This window comes from Python bivittatus, unplaced genomic scaffold (assembly GCF_059951505.1).
Source record: "Python bivittatus isolate LINGU-HERP-01145 unplaced genomic scaffold, Pbiv_v1 ctg000200_np1212, whole genome shotgun sequence".
Lineage (NCBI taxonomy): Eukaryota > Metazoa > Chordata > Lepidosauria > Squamata > Pythonidae > Python > Python bivittatus.
This window is the reverse complement of record NW_028277040.1, coordinates 17,696,138-17,709,432: the sequence shown is the minus strand read 5'-3', so window position 1 is coordinate 17,709,432 and position 13,295 is coordinate 17,696,138. Positions and strand designations below refer to the sequence as shown.

General features: G+C 40.1%; 1 protein-coding gene across 4 annotated transcripts in view; it reads left to right on the top strand.

Moving 5' to 3' along the window:
• The window catches only part of UBE2E3 (ubiquitin conjugating enzyme E2 E3), a 109,048-nt gene that overhangs the window by 89,268 nt on the left and 6,485 nt on the right, over nucleotides 1-13,295 (top strand). For all 4 annotated transcript variants that reach the window (XM_007422294.3, XM_025177323.2, XM_088135745.1 and 1 more), the window contains 2 exons: nucleotides 7,003-7,135; nucleotides 11,847-11,994. In XM_007422294.3, the coding sequence (XP_007422356.1) occupies nucleotides 7,003-7,135; nucleotides 11,847-11,994 (281 nt within the window). The remainder of the gene's footprint in view (nucleotides 1-7,002; nucleotides 7,136-11,846; nucleotides 11,995-13,295) is intronic.

Below are 13,295 nucleotides of genomic sequence, written 5' to 3'. Positions count from 1 at the left end.
TTGATCATAAGTCACTTCATATTTTGGGGATCCCCAAATTATTGCCATTCTGTGGCTTTGGGCAGGTTTTCTCATACAATTTCTGTGCAAGCCTTTAACTTTTTATAAGATCCCAGGCTAAATTATGTATTTTGAGCATGTTTCCATCTGGGAAAAAAGAAGCTAGGGATCCAGCTCGGTTAACTTTGCAAGGTCTTTATTGTAAGAAGAAAATGTTCTTTTTCTGCATAAACAGATGGTAAGTCAGTCCCTGTCATCAAGTTCACATTGCTGCACTGATCAAAGTACCGGAGGTTTATCAGTGTTATTTTAAAGAATCTCAGTCTCATACAGCCCAGTTACGGGGAAACCTGTTCTTCAGAGTTTTCTTAAGAGCCTGATCTCTTCCTGGAACTGCTCCAATGGCTGGAACTTTGAGGACTGGTCATAACTACCATTCCTTCAGCACCACCATAACTTTGAACAGTTGCTCAACAAATGGTTGTTAAGTGAGGATTACCTGTAAAAGAATCCTCCAGAATAGAAGGATGCTTCTTGGGATTAGGAAGGGAATAGGCTGAGCTAACAGACTCTTTCATTTCTTGTTCCTCACACTTAGCATTCTGTGGTCACTGAGCACATTTAGGCCTCATTAGTCTGATGGGTTTGGGGGAGGGGGTCCTCTTAGTCTTCTTAAAATATTTTTGTACTTCTGAGAATTCTGGAATTTCTTCCTCCCCAGCAGCCCAGTGCTGCCTTTTTTGTTTTGTTTTTTGCACAGCTGGTGCCATTTTGATGGCATAAATTCATTGTCAGAATATTGGATGCAGATTATTTTCTGTATTCTCTGATCTGGCATAACATTGTTTTAAGAATCACTGTAGTTTGATGAGTTCTCTTTGCATTGTGCTGTGATGTGCTTCAGTTGGTGCTCATGTTTATAAGATTAAGCTCTTGTAAGCAAATAATAAACTCAAGTATAATCACTGGAGCAAAATAAAGAGGAGGGGAGAATAGTCTGGATAAAATAATATTGAATTTGAGGGAGATTGCTATAGTATGTAATCACCTATGAAACAAAATATATACAAGAACGAGTTCCATTCCCAAGGTCTGTCCTTAAGTCAAATTTGTATGTAAGCCAGAACAGTATTATTGTATAATACTGCGCAAGTAGTATTGTGTAATGAACTTGAACCATTGTGTATTTAACTCGAATCATTGTGTACAAAATAAATTTTGCTACAGTAGGCTCCGTTCAACAGGTTGGATTGGAACTGGGAGTAATCCCAGGCCAACAGTAAAACAGCTATGGTAACCTGGAGCCCCCACAATTCAGAAGGGTCCTTGAATGATCTCCCCCTCCTCCTTCAGAGGCTAACAGTGATGACTAGTTAAAACTGCTGAAGAAGCACCCGGCATTAAAAGAAAGAACTTATCAGAATATAAAGAAAAGGTCACTGATCCCTCAGATGCTGCTTTGAAGGATGTATGGTCTGTGTTCTTGCTACTCCTTCATTGGCTGTGCATCTCGACAGACAGCCTCTGATTGGTTCAGATGCTTGCTGTTTTTGTGTCAAAGAATTCTTTCAAAACAAGGCACGTTTGGGTTCCATACTATCTGGATGGCCATCTAGCATTTTTAGAATACACATACGGAGCCAAGGAAGGGGAAGCCTAGAAGGAGGCCGTGGTGGCTGAGCAGGAGAAGAGAAGCTCCCTCAAAGAAGAAGATGGTATCAACACTGTCCACAAGAGAAGATTGAGACTGCAGCTCCTTTCGTTTCTTGTCCTTCCCAACATTGCTAAGTTGTGGGAGGGGGAGACAAGTCTGCCTCTGCCACCCCCCACCCCCTCACTGCCCCTATCCATGATCTCCTCTGCCAGCTTTGCCTTTCCACTATTTATAAACTGAGGAAAATCTCTGATGGAGGAAACATACTCCAGGCATGTGGGCTCTCCCTGTGATTTGAACCGTCTTCCATCACTGCTGTGAGATTTCCTTCGTGTGTCTCCTGAACTAAGAGAGAGGGAAATTTATGGTCTGAGAGGCTGAGAAGGACTGAAAACTGAGGCAGGGAAAAAAGGAGGCAGAGAGGTATTGTTGATAGATATATTTCTAAAACTTAACCAAAACCAGAGATTCTCAGTGTGTATTTAAGCTTCGTTGCTATCTGTCTAAACAAGGCTTTAAAAAATATCTCTGAGGCAGAGTGTCAGGCCTCAAAATGCATTTGGTCTTTTTGGAGAGAAAGTGATTTTTCTGGATACCATTCCATCTTATTGTTTGCATTGAATTGATAGACCCACTCTGGTTTCCCATTCCAGTGTGTTTTTAGCAGATTAATCTTCATGGAAGATGAAATCAATTGAGATGATATAATATCAGACTGTTTTAAATGAGGATATATTTTTTATCGATCTGGGAATCACTTGGACTCCTCAAAAGGAAGAACAAAAACAGGGCATATGTTCCTAATGTGAAATAAGATTGGTATGGACCACATGGAGGGGCAATAGCATTTTGTCGGAGCATATAATGTGGTTGTAAATGTTCCAGGTTCAGTCATCAACTTCTCAGTTAAAAGAAGCAGTGAGAGGTGATAAGAAAGACCTCTGTCTGCGTTTCTGGAAAGTGGCTACCAGTCATAGCAGAGAAAGTTGGACTAGATGGACAAATAGCCTGAATGGCTACAAGGCAGCTCTATCATCATATAATAGAATCTAGTGTCATTTCACCAAGTTTTAATGCAAGGGTAGGCAACATACAACTTTTGAGTTTTTGCTGAATTACAGGTCATTGGTCGCATGTTGCCCATCTCTAACGGGGAGTTATTTTCATTCATTGTCTCTTGATTGAACTCTCAACAGCTTGACCTGCATAAACATCTACCATTACAGAGACTGGAGGGGGAAGCCAGGGTGAAATGATGGCATTCCACACAGAGATATGGTGGTGCATCAGCGCTGCTCTCCCCTGATTCCACACTTCATTGTGGCAAGGCAGAAATGGCAAGAGGTCATGTTTCAATCCACAACACCAGCGATCCACAGAGTTTGGGAGAAGGATGATATCCCATTGGTGGAAACCCCTGGTTCTTACCTCAGTCAATGGAGCACTGGTCTTGCATGGAACCAAGAGATAATGCAACAGGGAATAAACATAGCATGAAGTGGATGGGTGCTGATTAGTTTGCCCTCCATAAGGAAGACTGTGGGGTTGCCATTGTTTTAAGATTGGTTATGATAAGAACACTAGCTGGTTGATTGTAAGCTGTTTCACAAGATTTGAGGGGCAAAAGTGGTGGTGGTACAAAAGTGCCCTGAATTCATAAAGGCATTAGCCAGGACTCATACTGCTCTGTAGCTGTATAATGTAAGGTAAAAGTAAGTTTTATCTGATATTTTTACTATAGGTAATCTTCAGTATCTGATAAGTCAGTGGTAATTGAAAAGATGTGTGTTCATCATGGTTTTCTTTGATGAACGTTTGAATGCTTCAGACTATAGTTTAAAAAATAAATCTAACGTTACATATTGGTCCATCAAAAATTATTGCATTGGAGATGCTTTCATATATTTTAGTTCCTCCTGGATTCTGCCACAATAAAAATCACTGTTTGGGGCTAGTAGAATAATCAGTTTTTTGCAACATGCTTCTATATCCACAACAACATTCTCTAGGCTAGTGTTTAACTGACGTGTCAAACTACAATTTCCATTATTCCCCAGTCAGCATGGGAATTATAAGCCCATGTATCTAAAGAGTGGTTGGGAAAAGGCTGATCTATAGGGCCAGACTACCTGAAATGTTGTAGTAGATCCTCCCTCTCAGTGAGCAACCTTTGTAAGGTTAAGCGACAGTAATGGTAATGCAGTGTTGTTGTTTTTAGTCCATACAATTGTGTCTGATTCTCTGAGATTGCCTGGACAAGTCCCTGCAGTATTCTCGGCAAGGTTTTTCAGGAATGGTTTGCCCTTGCCTCCTTTGTAGGGCTGAGAGAAAGTGACTGGCCCAAGGTCACCCAGCTGGCTTTGTGACTAGGCGGGACTAGAACTCGCGGTCTCTGGGTTTCTAGCCTGGTGCCTTGTAATGCAGTAAATGCACTAAAATGATTGTAAATAGTAACTTAGGAGTTATTGCTTTTAGATGATTGACTATTTAATTGATAGATGCCCTTGTTCTGACTCTGAGTGATTAGCAGGTAGTTTGGCACACGGCTTGAGGCAGTAACCTTAATTGTGACTGATTAATCTGGCTGAAATATGTTGCTAAGTCAATTCAGTGTTTCATTAAACTGACTGAATTGCATCCAGCTATTAGATTTGAAGGAAAGGCAACTGACAGATGATATAGGAGCACAAACCCCTGCATTAAGCTATAAAAGAGCCATTAAGGAAACCTGTGCCAATATTGAATTGTTCCAGAGAAATTTAACTTCCAAGCTAATGCTAATTAAGAGCTATGTGCTTAATGGATGTCAAGAGTTAATTAGAAAACCTGATGACCTGTGCTCAAGTTTTAAATATTTTCTGTGTCGCTCCCACTTTTTGTATTGTTTCGGTTTAAAAAAGAAATTCTATGGTGCTTTGATTTGTGAATGCTATCAGTTACATGGCCTTATGCCATCTTGCCTCTTCTCAGTCAGAATTTTCCTAACCTTTATTTGCAGCACTTGTGTTATAAAAGCGATACTGATTAGAAGACCAAAGTTAACAGTTTGAAATATTGCCAGATATACTTCAGACTGTTACCATTTCAAAGGGTCAAATCCTGGGTGCAGAATAAAGTAGCAGAGGAGGGTACACAGAATCGGTTGCTGTGGACTTGCGCCGCCTCCTCTCCCCACTGAGGGAAGAGCTCTGCACTTCTTGTCCTATTTTCAGCGTTGCTTTCTTTGTGCTAATACAGGCATTTTTGTCTCCGGATCACTCTCAGTATATTCCTAGTTTAGCTGCAGCTTTCTCAGCAGCTGAGAAATTCAAATCCCTTATCTATAAAACAACTTATGTCTAAAACAGTTTTACTATGAAGTAAAAAAGCGGAGCCATAAATAACCTGAACTCAACTCATAATGAAGGGTGTGTGCGGGGGGGGGGGGGTGTCACAAAGGCCCAGATGGCAGCTCTGACTGTGCAATCAGAACCCCACCCTTTTTTATATGGGTTGCATGTACAACACATGTAAAAAAAGGGATGGGGCTTTAATTGCACAGTTGTGACTGCCATTTTTATTTCTTGATATCTCCCACTCCCGCGATGGATGCCTCTACCCCTAGTGACTTACATAGATATATCCATGCAATTTTCTTGCTGTGATTTGGAAATGAATTTCCATTACCTTTTTCCAGGCTGTTTTTTTTCTACTTCCCAGTTGTATTCAATTTTAGCCACTTCCAGAAGGAAGAAACCTTTGCACCTTGCACCCCTGTGCTGTTTTCCAACTCTTCTGTAGAACAGATTGGCGGTTGGGTAGAAGTTGCAAGGGACAAGAGAGCAAGAAGAACTCTAACTGTGGAAATGAATGTAGCCCTATATTTTAAATAATAATAACTATGCCTTTTGATATTTCCGTTCAAGATTTCTCTTTGAATTGCACGTTTTCTTTTTAAGAAAGTTGCTTTTTTGTGGAAAGTTTGCCAGAAATTCATTCTGAGAAGTGTAGAATAGAAAGAAATGGAAACAGGACATTCTGGCTTTATGAAAGGCAGAAGTTCTTATAGTGTTAATCTAAATGTATATTTATAGCCTTTTCAGTTCCTTCACAGTCACACTTAAAAACTGTAATTCTTCTGTCTAAACTGGCCTTTGAAGAGGAAGCTTAGTTGAACAACAGTGTCGTCACTTCTGCTTTCCTCTAATGATTCCTTACCCCCACTCCATTCCTTCCTATATATTCTTATATTATAGGAAGGAATGGAGTGGAGTGGGGGTAAGGAATCATTAGAGGAAATAAATCCACTTTTGGATTCATTGTGGCATGTCAGACTATATTTTTTAAAATAAACATCTTTGGCAAAGTTGGCAGAGTATGAGACACTTTATGGATTGGCAAATTCAGATTTCATTTTCACCATTTCTCAGGAAGCGAGTGAACAACTTTAAGGGCTTTGGGAAATATTTATACTACAGTCTCCCCCAGTTTGATGGGTCTCCAGATATGTGGGATTGCAGTTCATAATTCCCAGGCATAGTAGGGAATTCTATTAGACTAATAGAAAAGAAAAAATGGTTGTGAGTTGGGGGACATGAAGTAGTAGGATCCCAGAAAATTACTTGCAACTGACTGCATATAAAACTGTAAGTGTATTAGATCAAGAAATAAAGGTTACCTTATCATAGAGAGGTCATTTAATTTATTTACCTTAGACCAGAGAATAAGCGAAGAAGTTTTAGGATTATACGTATATGGTTCCTCATCCCTTTTCTGCAATCCCAAGAACCATTACTGCTTAAAGTACATGAAAGTGATAATAAAGACTTAACATGTTTTTTAAAAACTATAAACTTTCTTGTATAAATTTACTTAAAAGCTTCACTCTATATCCAGGTACACAGCATAAGAGATTGTTGGAATATTGCTGGAAAAACCTGGGTTCAGATCCTCACTCCCCTAGGAAGCTTACGTGGTGTGTTATGCTAACCTACTTTATGGGCTTGTGAGGATAAATTTGGATAATCTTATGTACGCCGTCATGAATTTCTTGTACAAAAAATAGGCTATAAATGTGGGAGAATTATGTAGCCTTTGCGCATTAAGACAGTTTTGTATGTGCCCCATGTGCCCACAGAGAGCAACAAACAAAAGCCTACACAGCTAACTGTTACAAAAGACAAAGATGGGCCTTGTGTTGAATATATTGATAGAAGCACAAATGATAATGGACAGTTTCTTCACACCAAGAAGCACCAAGCCATATATAAACAACAGACGCCATTCACAAGAATAATGATTGTAAAAGGTCATAAAGTTCATTTTCTCTCTCTCTTCTCTCTCTTTCTCCCTCTTGCTTATTTTAATAGTGCTGGGCCTAAAGGTGATAACATTTATGAATGGAGATCTACTATCCTTGGTCCCCCAGGTTCTGTATACGAAGGTGGCGTATTTTTTCTGGATATCACATTTTCATCTGATTATCCGTTTAAACCACCAAAGGTAAGGGTATAAAGTTTCTTGTTAAATATTTTCAATTGCCTTCCATTCTCAATCAGGAAAAGCTACAACTGCAAGAAGCATTTCCAACATGGTGGATAGCCCAGGATCACTAGCAAACTGGGGCAAGGGATCCACAATAACTTACCTTCAGGGTACTGCAGCACTCACTGGAGGCATTCCAAGCTGGGCACTTTCTGAGAATATTAGGGCATGAGAAATTGCCACTCCAGACCCCATTTTTCTGCTGCTACCTATTAGACAGAAGGAGTGGAATTTGGAGGGCATAATTTCCATTACTTCTGCATCCATGAGGAAAAATAATTTAAGAGGTCATAAAATATCTTGTTTAACTCCTCTACTTTGATCAAATGAGCATTGCTTAAAGAAACCAGATGTGGTAGTAGCAGCAACCTAGTCCTGGTAGTAACAGTACCAGGTAATATTCTGTGACTCTGTTTTGAAGATGCAAGTCATTTTTCTTCACATATGGCTCAAGCCTTACATCAGATTTTTTTCCTCTCAAGGGATACAGTATTTTGGACCATTTGTGAGCAGGCATGTGCTGTAGTAGAAATGGGGCTAAAGCAAGTGAGGCCACTGAGAAAAGTGGAAGAAACAACCATTTCATCTTTCTGATGCCATCCTTTTTTATTCTGATACTCCATTTTCTCTCATTCTTTTTCCGACCCTTGTTTCCCTGAGCTAGCATGATGCCAGAGAGACAGGACAGTTCTTGCCAGCACTCTATCCTGCTTATTTGCCCAAGTCTTTTGAAAGCGGGTTATGGTAGCCCTCACAAGATAAAGCTGCCCACCTTGCTTTAAATCAGATTTATTTCAATCAACAATGGAGGTGTGTAATCTTACAGGCTAAAATGAAAAACAGAAGTTTGTAAGCCCTGGTTTGCTTGATAGTGTATAATTTGATAAATACTCTCTAAAAGTTATAAAGCTTTATCTAATAACGTGACATTCAGATACAGTGCTTCTTTAATTATCAAACATTTCAGCTTGTGGTCTGCTTCTGTGATAAGTGCTCTTTTCCTAGTTGTTTCAAAATCTACTGAAACATAAATAAAGCATATCCTTACTTGACAGCTGTTTATAATTCACCATTTAAATCTTGTACGTATGCTCTAGTACAAAACATGGATTTTTACACACTTTGAACATACTGAAAGATTCTCTTCATTATATTAAGAATGTACATGGTTATAATGTTCAGCCAAGTCATATACTGAAGTACATCTCTGACAATGACATTATGCATTCCTGGAGGCAGTGGATCTGAATTTTCAGCCCTTTTTCCCATTGGCCAGGGGGTGGGGGTGGAGGTATGATGACTCTTTAAAAAAAAAAAACATCAAGAAAGGATATATCAAAGTGCAAAGTATTTGTCCATACATTTATCAGTGGCTTGATGCAAAATAGATGCAATTAAACGTGTTGGAGGTTTGACACATCTATTTTAACTTTGTGTTTTCAGTTTTTAAGAAGTATGGAAAATCATACAGCATTATGCAGTAGTTTGCCATTAAATTTTAGAAGCATGATCTTGCAGGCAGAGAGGGATTCCAGAACAGGCTGTGGGTTGCCTGTCCCAGCCCTAAATTATTAATATGTCATTAAATTTTTTGAACTACTTGACAGTAGTGTAATGTGCACTTTGAGTAGAAAGCTCAGGGTCAGCTTTCGTATCATGGGGCAATCATATAGCTACTGAAAAGTAACAATTGAGCAAAGTAAAGAAAATAGGAACATTCCTAGAGTCAAAAAGGAGTTAGGGTAAGAAGTAAACTAAGTTCCACTGTCTCTTGGTGGGGTAGTAAATGTAAACTGAAAAGAGCTCAGTTACCCAAGTACAGCACCAATAGCCAAGTACAGCAGCTACTTACACATTGCCCCAAAAAGAGAAAATTGGAGGCACAGATTTGTATAGAATCTTAATATAATCCAGGATTTAAGTATGATACATTTTTAGATTGTGAGAAAGACCACGCAGAGCTAGGGACCTATGTCCCTGCTCCCCCCCCCCGCCCCAGTTTGGATCTTTAAACTGGCACAGGCTTTCCCTCTGTCTGAGACTTTCATGCTCGGCATAAGAAATGCACCAGCACAGTGGAGTTGTAGGTGAAAAGAGGACTGAAAGCCAATAATGCATTGCAAATTTAACCAAAAGAGATATTAAGTACAAAACAAGTTGCAGTTTTGACCACGTGTCATTGGCATTTTGGCTGACGTTGAACTCAAGCGCCCTGAATGATAGCATCAGCGCAAATGAACTAAAATGCCTCAAAATTGCCAGATGAGGTGGAATGTGGCATTTAGTGAAAGTGCAAGTAGAATCAGCATTGAAGTCAATTGTACATTTTTTACAAAGCGTGTGTGCCCCTGCTTCCTGAAAGTTATTTTTAAAAAAGGTATGTCAAATCTATGGTAGCTCTTAACATGGTCTGAAGCATAAGCTAAAATTTCCTGTGCTTGCTGATATAATAGAGATATTTATGCCAATATAAATGTTTGTTTAAAAATTGCAGCTGTGCAGCAGATGTTCAGTGAAGAAGATTCAAATTCTGCTATTGAATAAGTAGACCAAATGTTAGGTTTACTAAGCCAGTTAATCTGTTGAATACCTGCAAAAGAAATCAAGAAGCTAAGTCCCCCCCACCTTCTCTCTCTGTCTCTTCATTTGTCTAACAAGTACTATATTCTGGCTAGGATCCAAAGAATTATTTTAGTCATGCCCAAAAGATTAAGATTTATTTCCGTTTTCTTTTTAAAAAGTGAAAAAGAAGGTGGGGGGAAGCCACACAAATTCCCATCTTATATCTCAATCTGCATTTTCAGGTTTCCTATCAATTTCAGAAGAAGCTTGTCATACAGCATAACTGCAAAAGGCTCAAATGCAAAGCCAACTTGGCAGTGCTTTTCCCCTCTTTTCCTGCTTGTAGGTTTCTTGAAATGTCTGGAAACAGGGGACAGGACTAGACATGCCCTTGACCTGATTCCTTGCAGAGAGAGGAATCCCCAAGAGTGCCACAAGGCTCAGTGGGTCCTCTGCTGTTCAGGGGTTCATTCATGACATGAATGGAATCTGAAGATGCATTAGATTTGCACATGACACAAAACTGGGTGCACTATGGATTCCATCCAAAGCCACAGTGTTTAATGGTAAAAAGTATTAAGGTAGAATTGCTCCCCTGTCCCCTCCCCACCTCCTTTTCTTGCACGTTTTAGTGCTTAATTTCTGGATTATATTAATTCAGATCCTGGTTTAGTAACCCTGGTTATTGAGCGACATTACACCAGAGTTTCCTGGTTCAGATTCAGCAGAGGGCTTCTAGCTTAATAGGAGCGAGAAGCTAGGCTCCATGCTAGGCTAAGCTATATGAAGTGAGAGGAGGAACAAAAGAAGCTAAGGAGAACGGGTCTATTCCAAGGTTCATTCTGCTATAGCTCAGAACTATATTTCTTGAAACTGCTACATTATATGGCTCAAAACAAAAGTGTAACAAATTTCAGCCATATATGTATATTCTATAGAAACACAAGCTCCTAGTTAACAGAGCAGGCTATTAACACATCTAGGCCTTATTGTCTCCTGTCACTTATCAGGGAGAGCTTTCTTTCCCCCACCAAGATAAGTTAAATGGAAGTGTCAGAGATTAAACTTGAGACCATCTTGATGCAAAGTATGTGCTCTACACTGACCAGACAGACCTTGTGCCTGTGATGACATTTTGAGTCAGATTTAGTTTCCTATGGAAGCTGATGCCATTGAAGACTGTTTATGCAATATTCAGAATTTACTAACATGCCCTTTGAGCATATTCATACTGTGGTGGAAAACTCACCTAAATAAACAGTTGGAGAGGATCTAGTGATGGTCTTATTTTTCAAAGCTGTCAGGTTACAGGTAGATGAACCAAGAGCAAGAGCCCCAAGGTTAGTTGAGGGGGAGTCATAACATCTACAGTATATCCTGATGGCTCCCATGTTCTGTTTGAGCTTTATTCCCCAACCCGGTGCTCTCCAGATTTCTCAAACTAGCATCATCTAGTTTGGCCACCGTAATTAGTGAAAACGCTAGCGCCTCACTCTGAATTTCACACACACCAAACTTAAATGAAAGCTGGGTATCTAAGTGGCATTTTACACATGCACACGCAAATAGTTCATAGGCATCTTTAGCTATGACAACAGAATTATGCCATGTGTGGTGACGTCATGACACAAACTCTGCCCTTTTGTGCTTGCATTCCAACTTGGTACGAAAGGACGCATGTCTTGGGGCTTGCAATGTCACTTGTCTGCCCTATGGAAACTGATGAAACTGCTGTTTCTCAAGGGCATGCAAATGTTTGTGTATGTGTAGTCTGTTTTTTTTCTAAGGATTTAAAAATGCTGCAGACTTGCCAGAAAAAAGCCACAATAAAGCTTTTAACTTTGAGACATATATAGCAGTCGTGAAAAAGGCAGCTGCTTGCAAGGGAGGAGGGAGGACTTCTTCTCGGATGAGGCATACAGAATCACAAACATTTTTTAAAAAATGAAAGGTCTCAACAGAAAAGTTCTCCCACTGAGGGAGACATTCAAGACAGGTTTCAAAAGGTCTCCCACTGAGGGAGACATTCAAGACAGGTAACAAACTATGCCTGAAGAGCGTGTAATGATTTTCTCTCCCGCCCCTTCTGTTGCTCTTCTACCTGTAGGTTACTTTCCGTACTAGAATCTATCACTGCAACATCAACAGTCAGGGAGTAATCTGTCTGGATATTCTGAAAGACAACTGGAGCCCTGCTTTGACTATTTCAAAGGTTTTGCTGTCTATTTGCTCCCTCTTGACAGACTGCAACCCTGGTAAGACAATCCTTCTCTTTCTTTTTTTCTGCTTAATAAAAAAAAATTATTAATTGTGCAGCAGGCAGAGCCAGATGAGGCAGTTCCCTCATTTTGGTCAACAAAAAGTGTTTATTTTTACCATGTCTGAAAACAGGACATAAACTGGCCATTGTATGATCTCTAAACCTGTGAGATAAATCCATGCTGAAAAGGGGGCTTGTTTTGCTTGTACATAGAACAGCTTGTGAATAAAAGGTTCACTTTCTTCCAGTTATCTTTCAACCTATAAATGCCCACACTTTGCCATAGAGAAGCTATGATACATTTAACATCAGCTTCCCCAGCCTGATTTTCTCCAGATGTTTTAGGACCATAATTCAGTTTTTTCTAGAGGTTGCAAGTCTTCCAGTGTCTTCCAATGAGTGGGAGCCCCAGCTCAAGGAAGACTGTTTTTGATTGATCCAAATGGCAGAATAGACCCTTCGTTCCATTGCAGGTGACTGGAGCACGCATGTTTAAATATAAAAGGCAAACTGGCCAAGGTAGGTTTCCATGTACAAGGAGAGCTCCCTGACCTTCAGTAGTGCATTCTCTCTTGGATTGTACCATATATGTTGTCTCTGCATTTTTCAGTCGGTTCCAGTGTGCCAATCTCTTATCAGAAACAAAAGACTGCAATAGATGATTGGCCTGCATCTGTAGCTCAGCTCATACAGGCTACTACCACTCTGTTTTTCATTTATTTATTTATTGTATTAATTTGTATAGCTGCCCATCTCCCAAATGCAATTCTGGGCAGCACACATAGGGTTAGAACCGCATGAAACAACACAATCAAAATAAGAAAAGCAATGGCAGCCAAAGACAAACTTGCAGTGATGGGCTTGGCTAACCTCCAAACCCCATGCCCAAGGGAACATTCAAGTCTTCAAGAACTTCCAAAATGCCAGCAGGGTTGGGGCTCCACAAATCTCCAGGGGTATGGTATTAAGGTTTAATAGATGGGACTCAGAGCACATCCACTCTACTGGATCTAGTGGGATGGACAGAAAAAACTAGAGAGAGGTGGTCCTGCAAATTTCACGTGTATGATTTTATAGGTGACAGTCAGCATCTTGAGTAGCACCCAGATGTACACTGGGAGCCAGTGCAGCTCACAGAGCAGTGGTGTAAATGGGCAATGATTTAACAGTTATGGTATACCCATAACTGCTCCCACTCCTGCACTCTAGACCAGTTGTAGCTTCTAACTGACCTTCAAGGATAGCCCCACGTAGAGTGCATTGCAATAGTTCACCCGGGAAATTACCAAGGCTAAA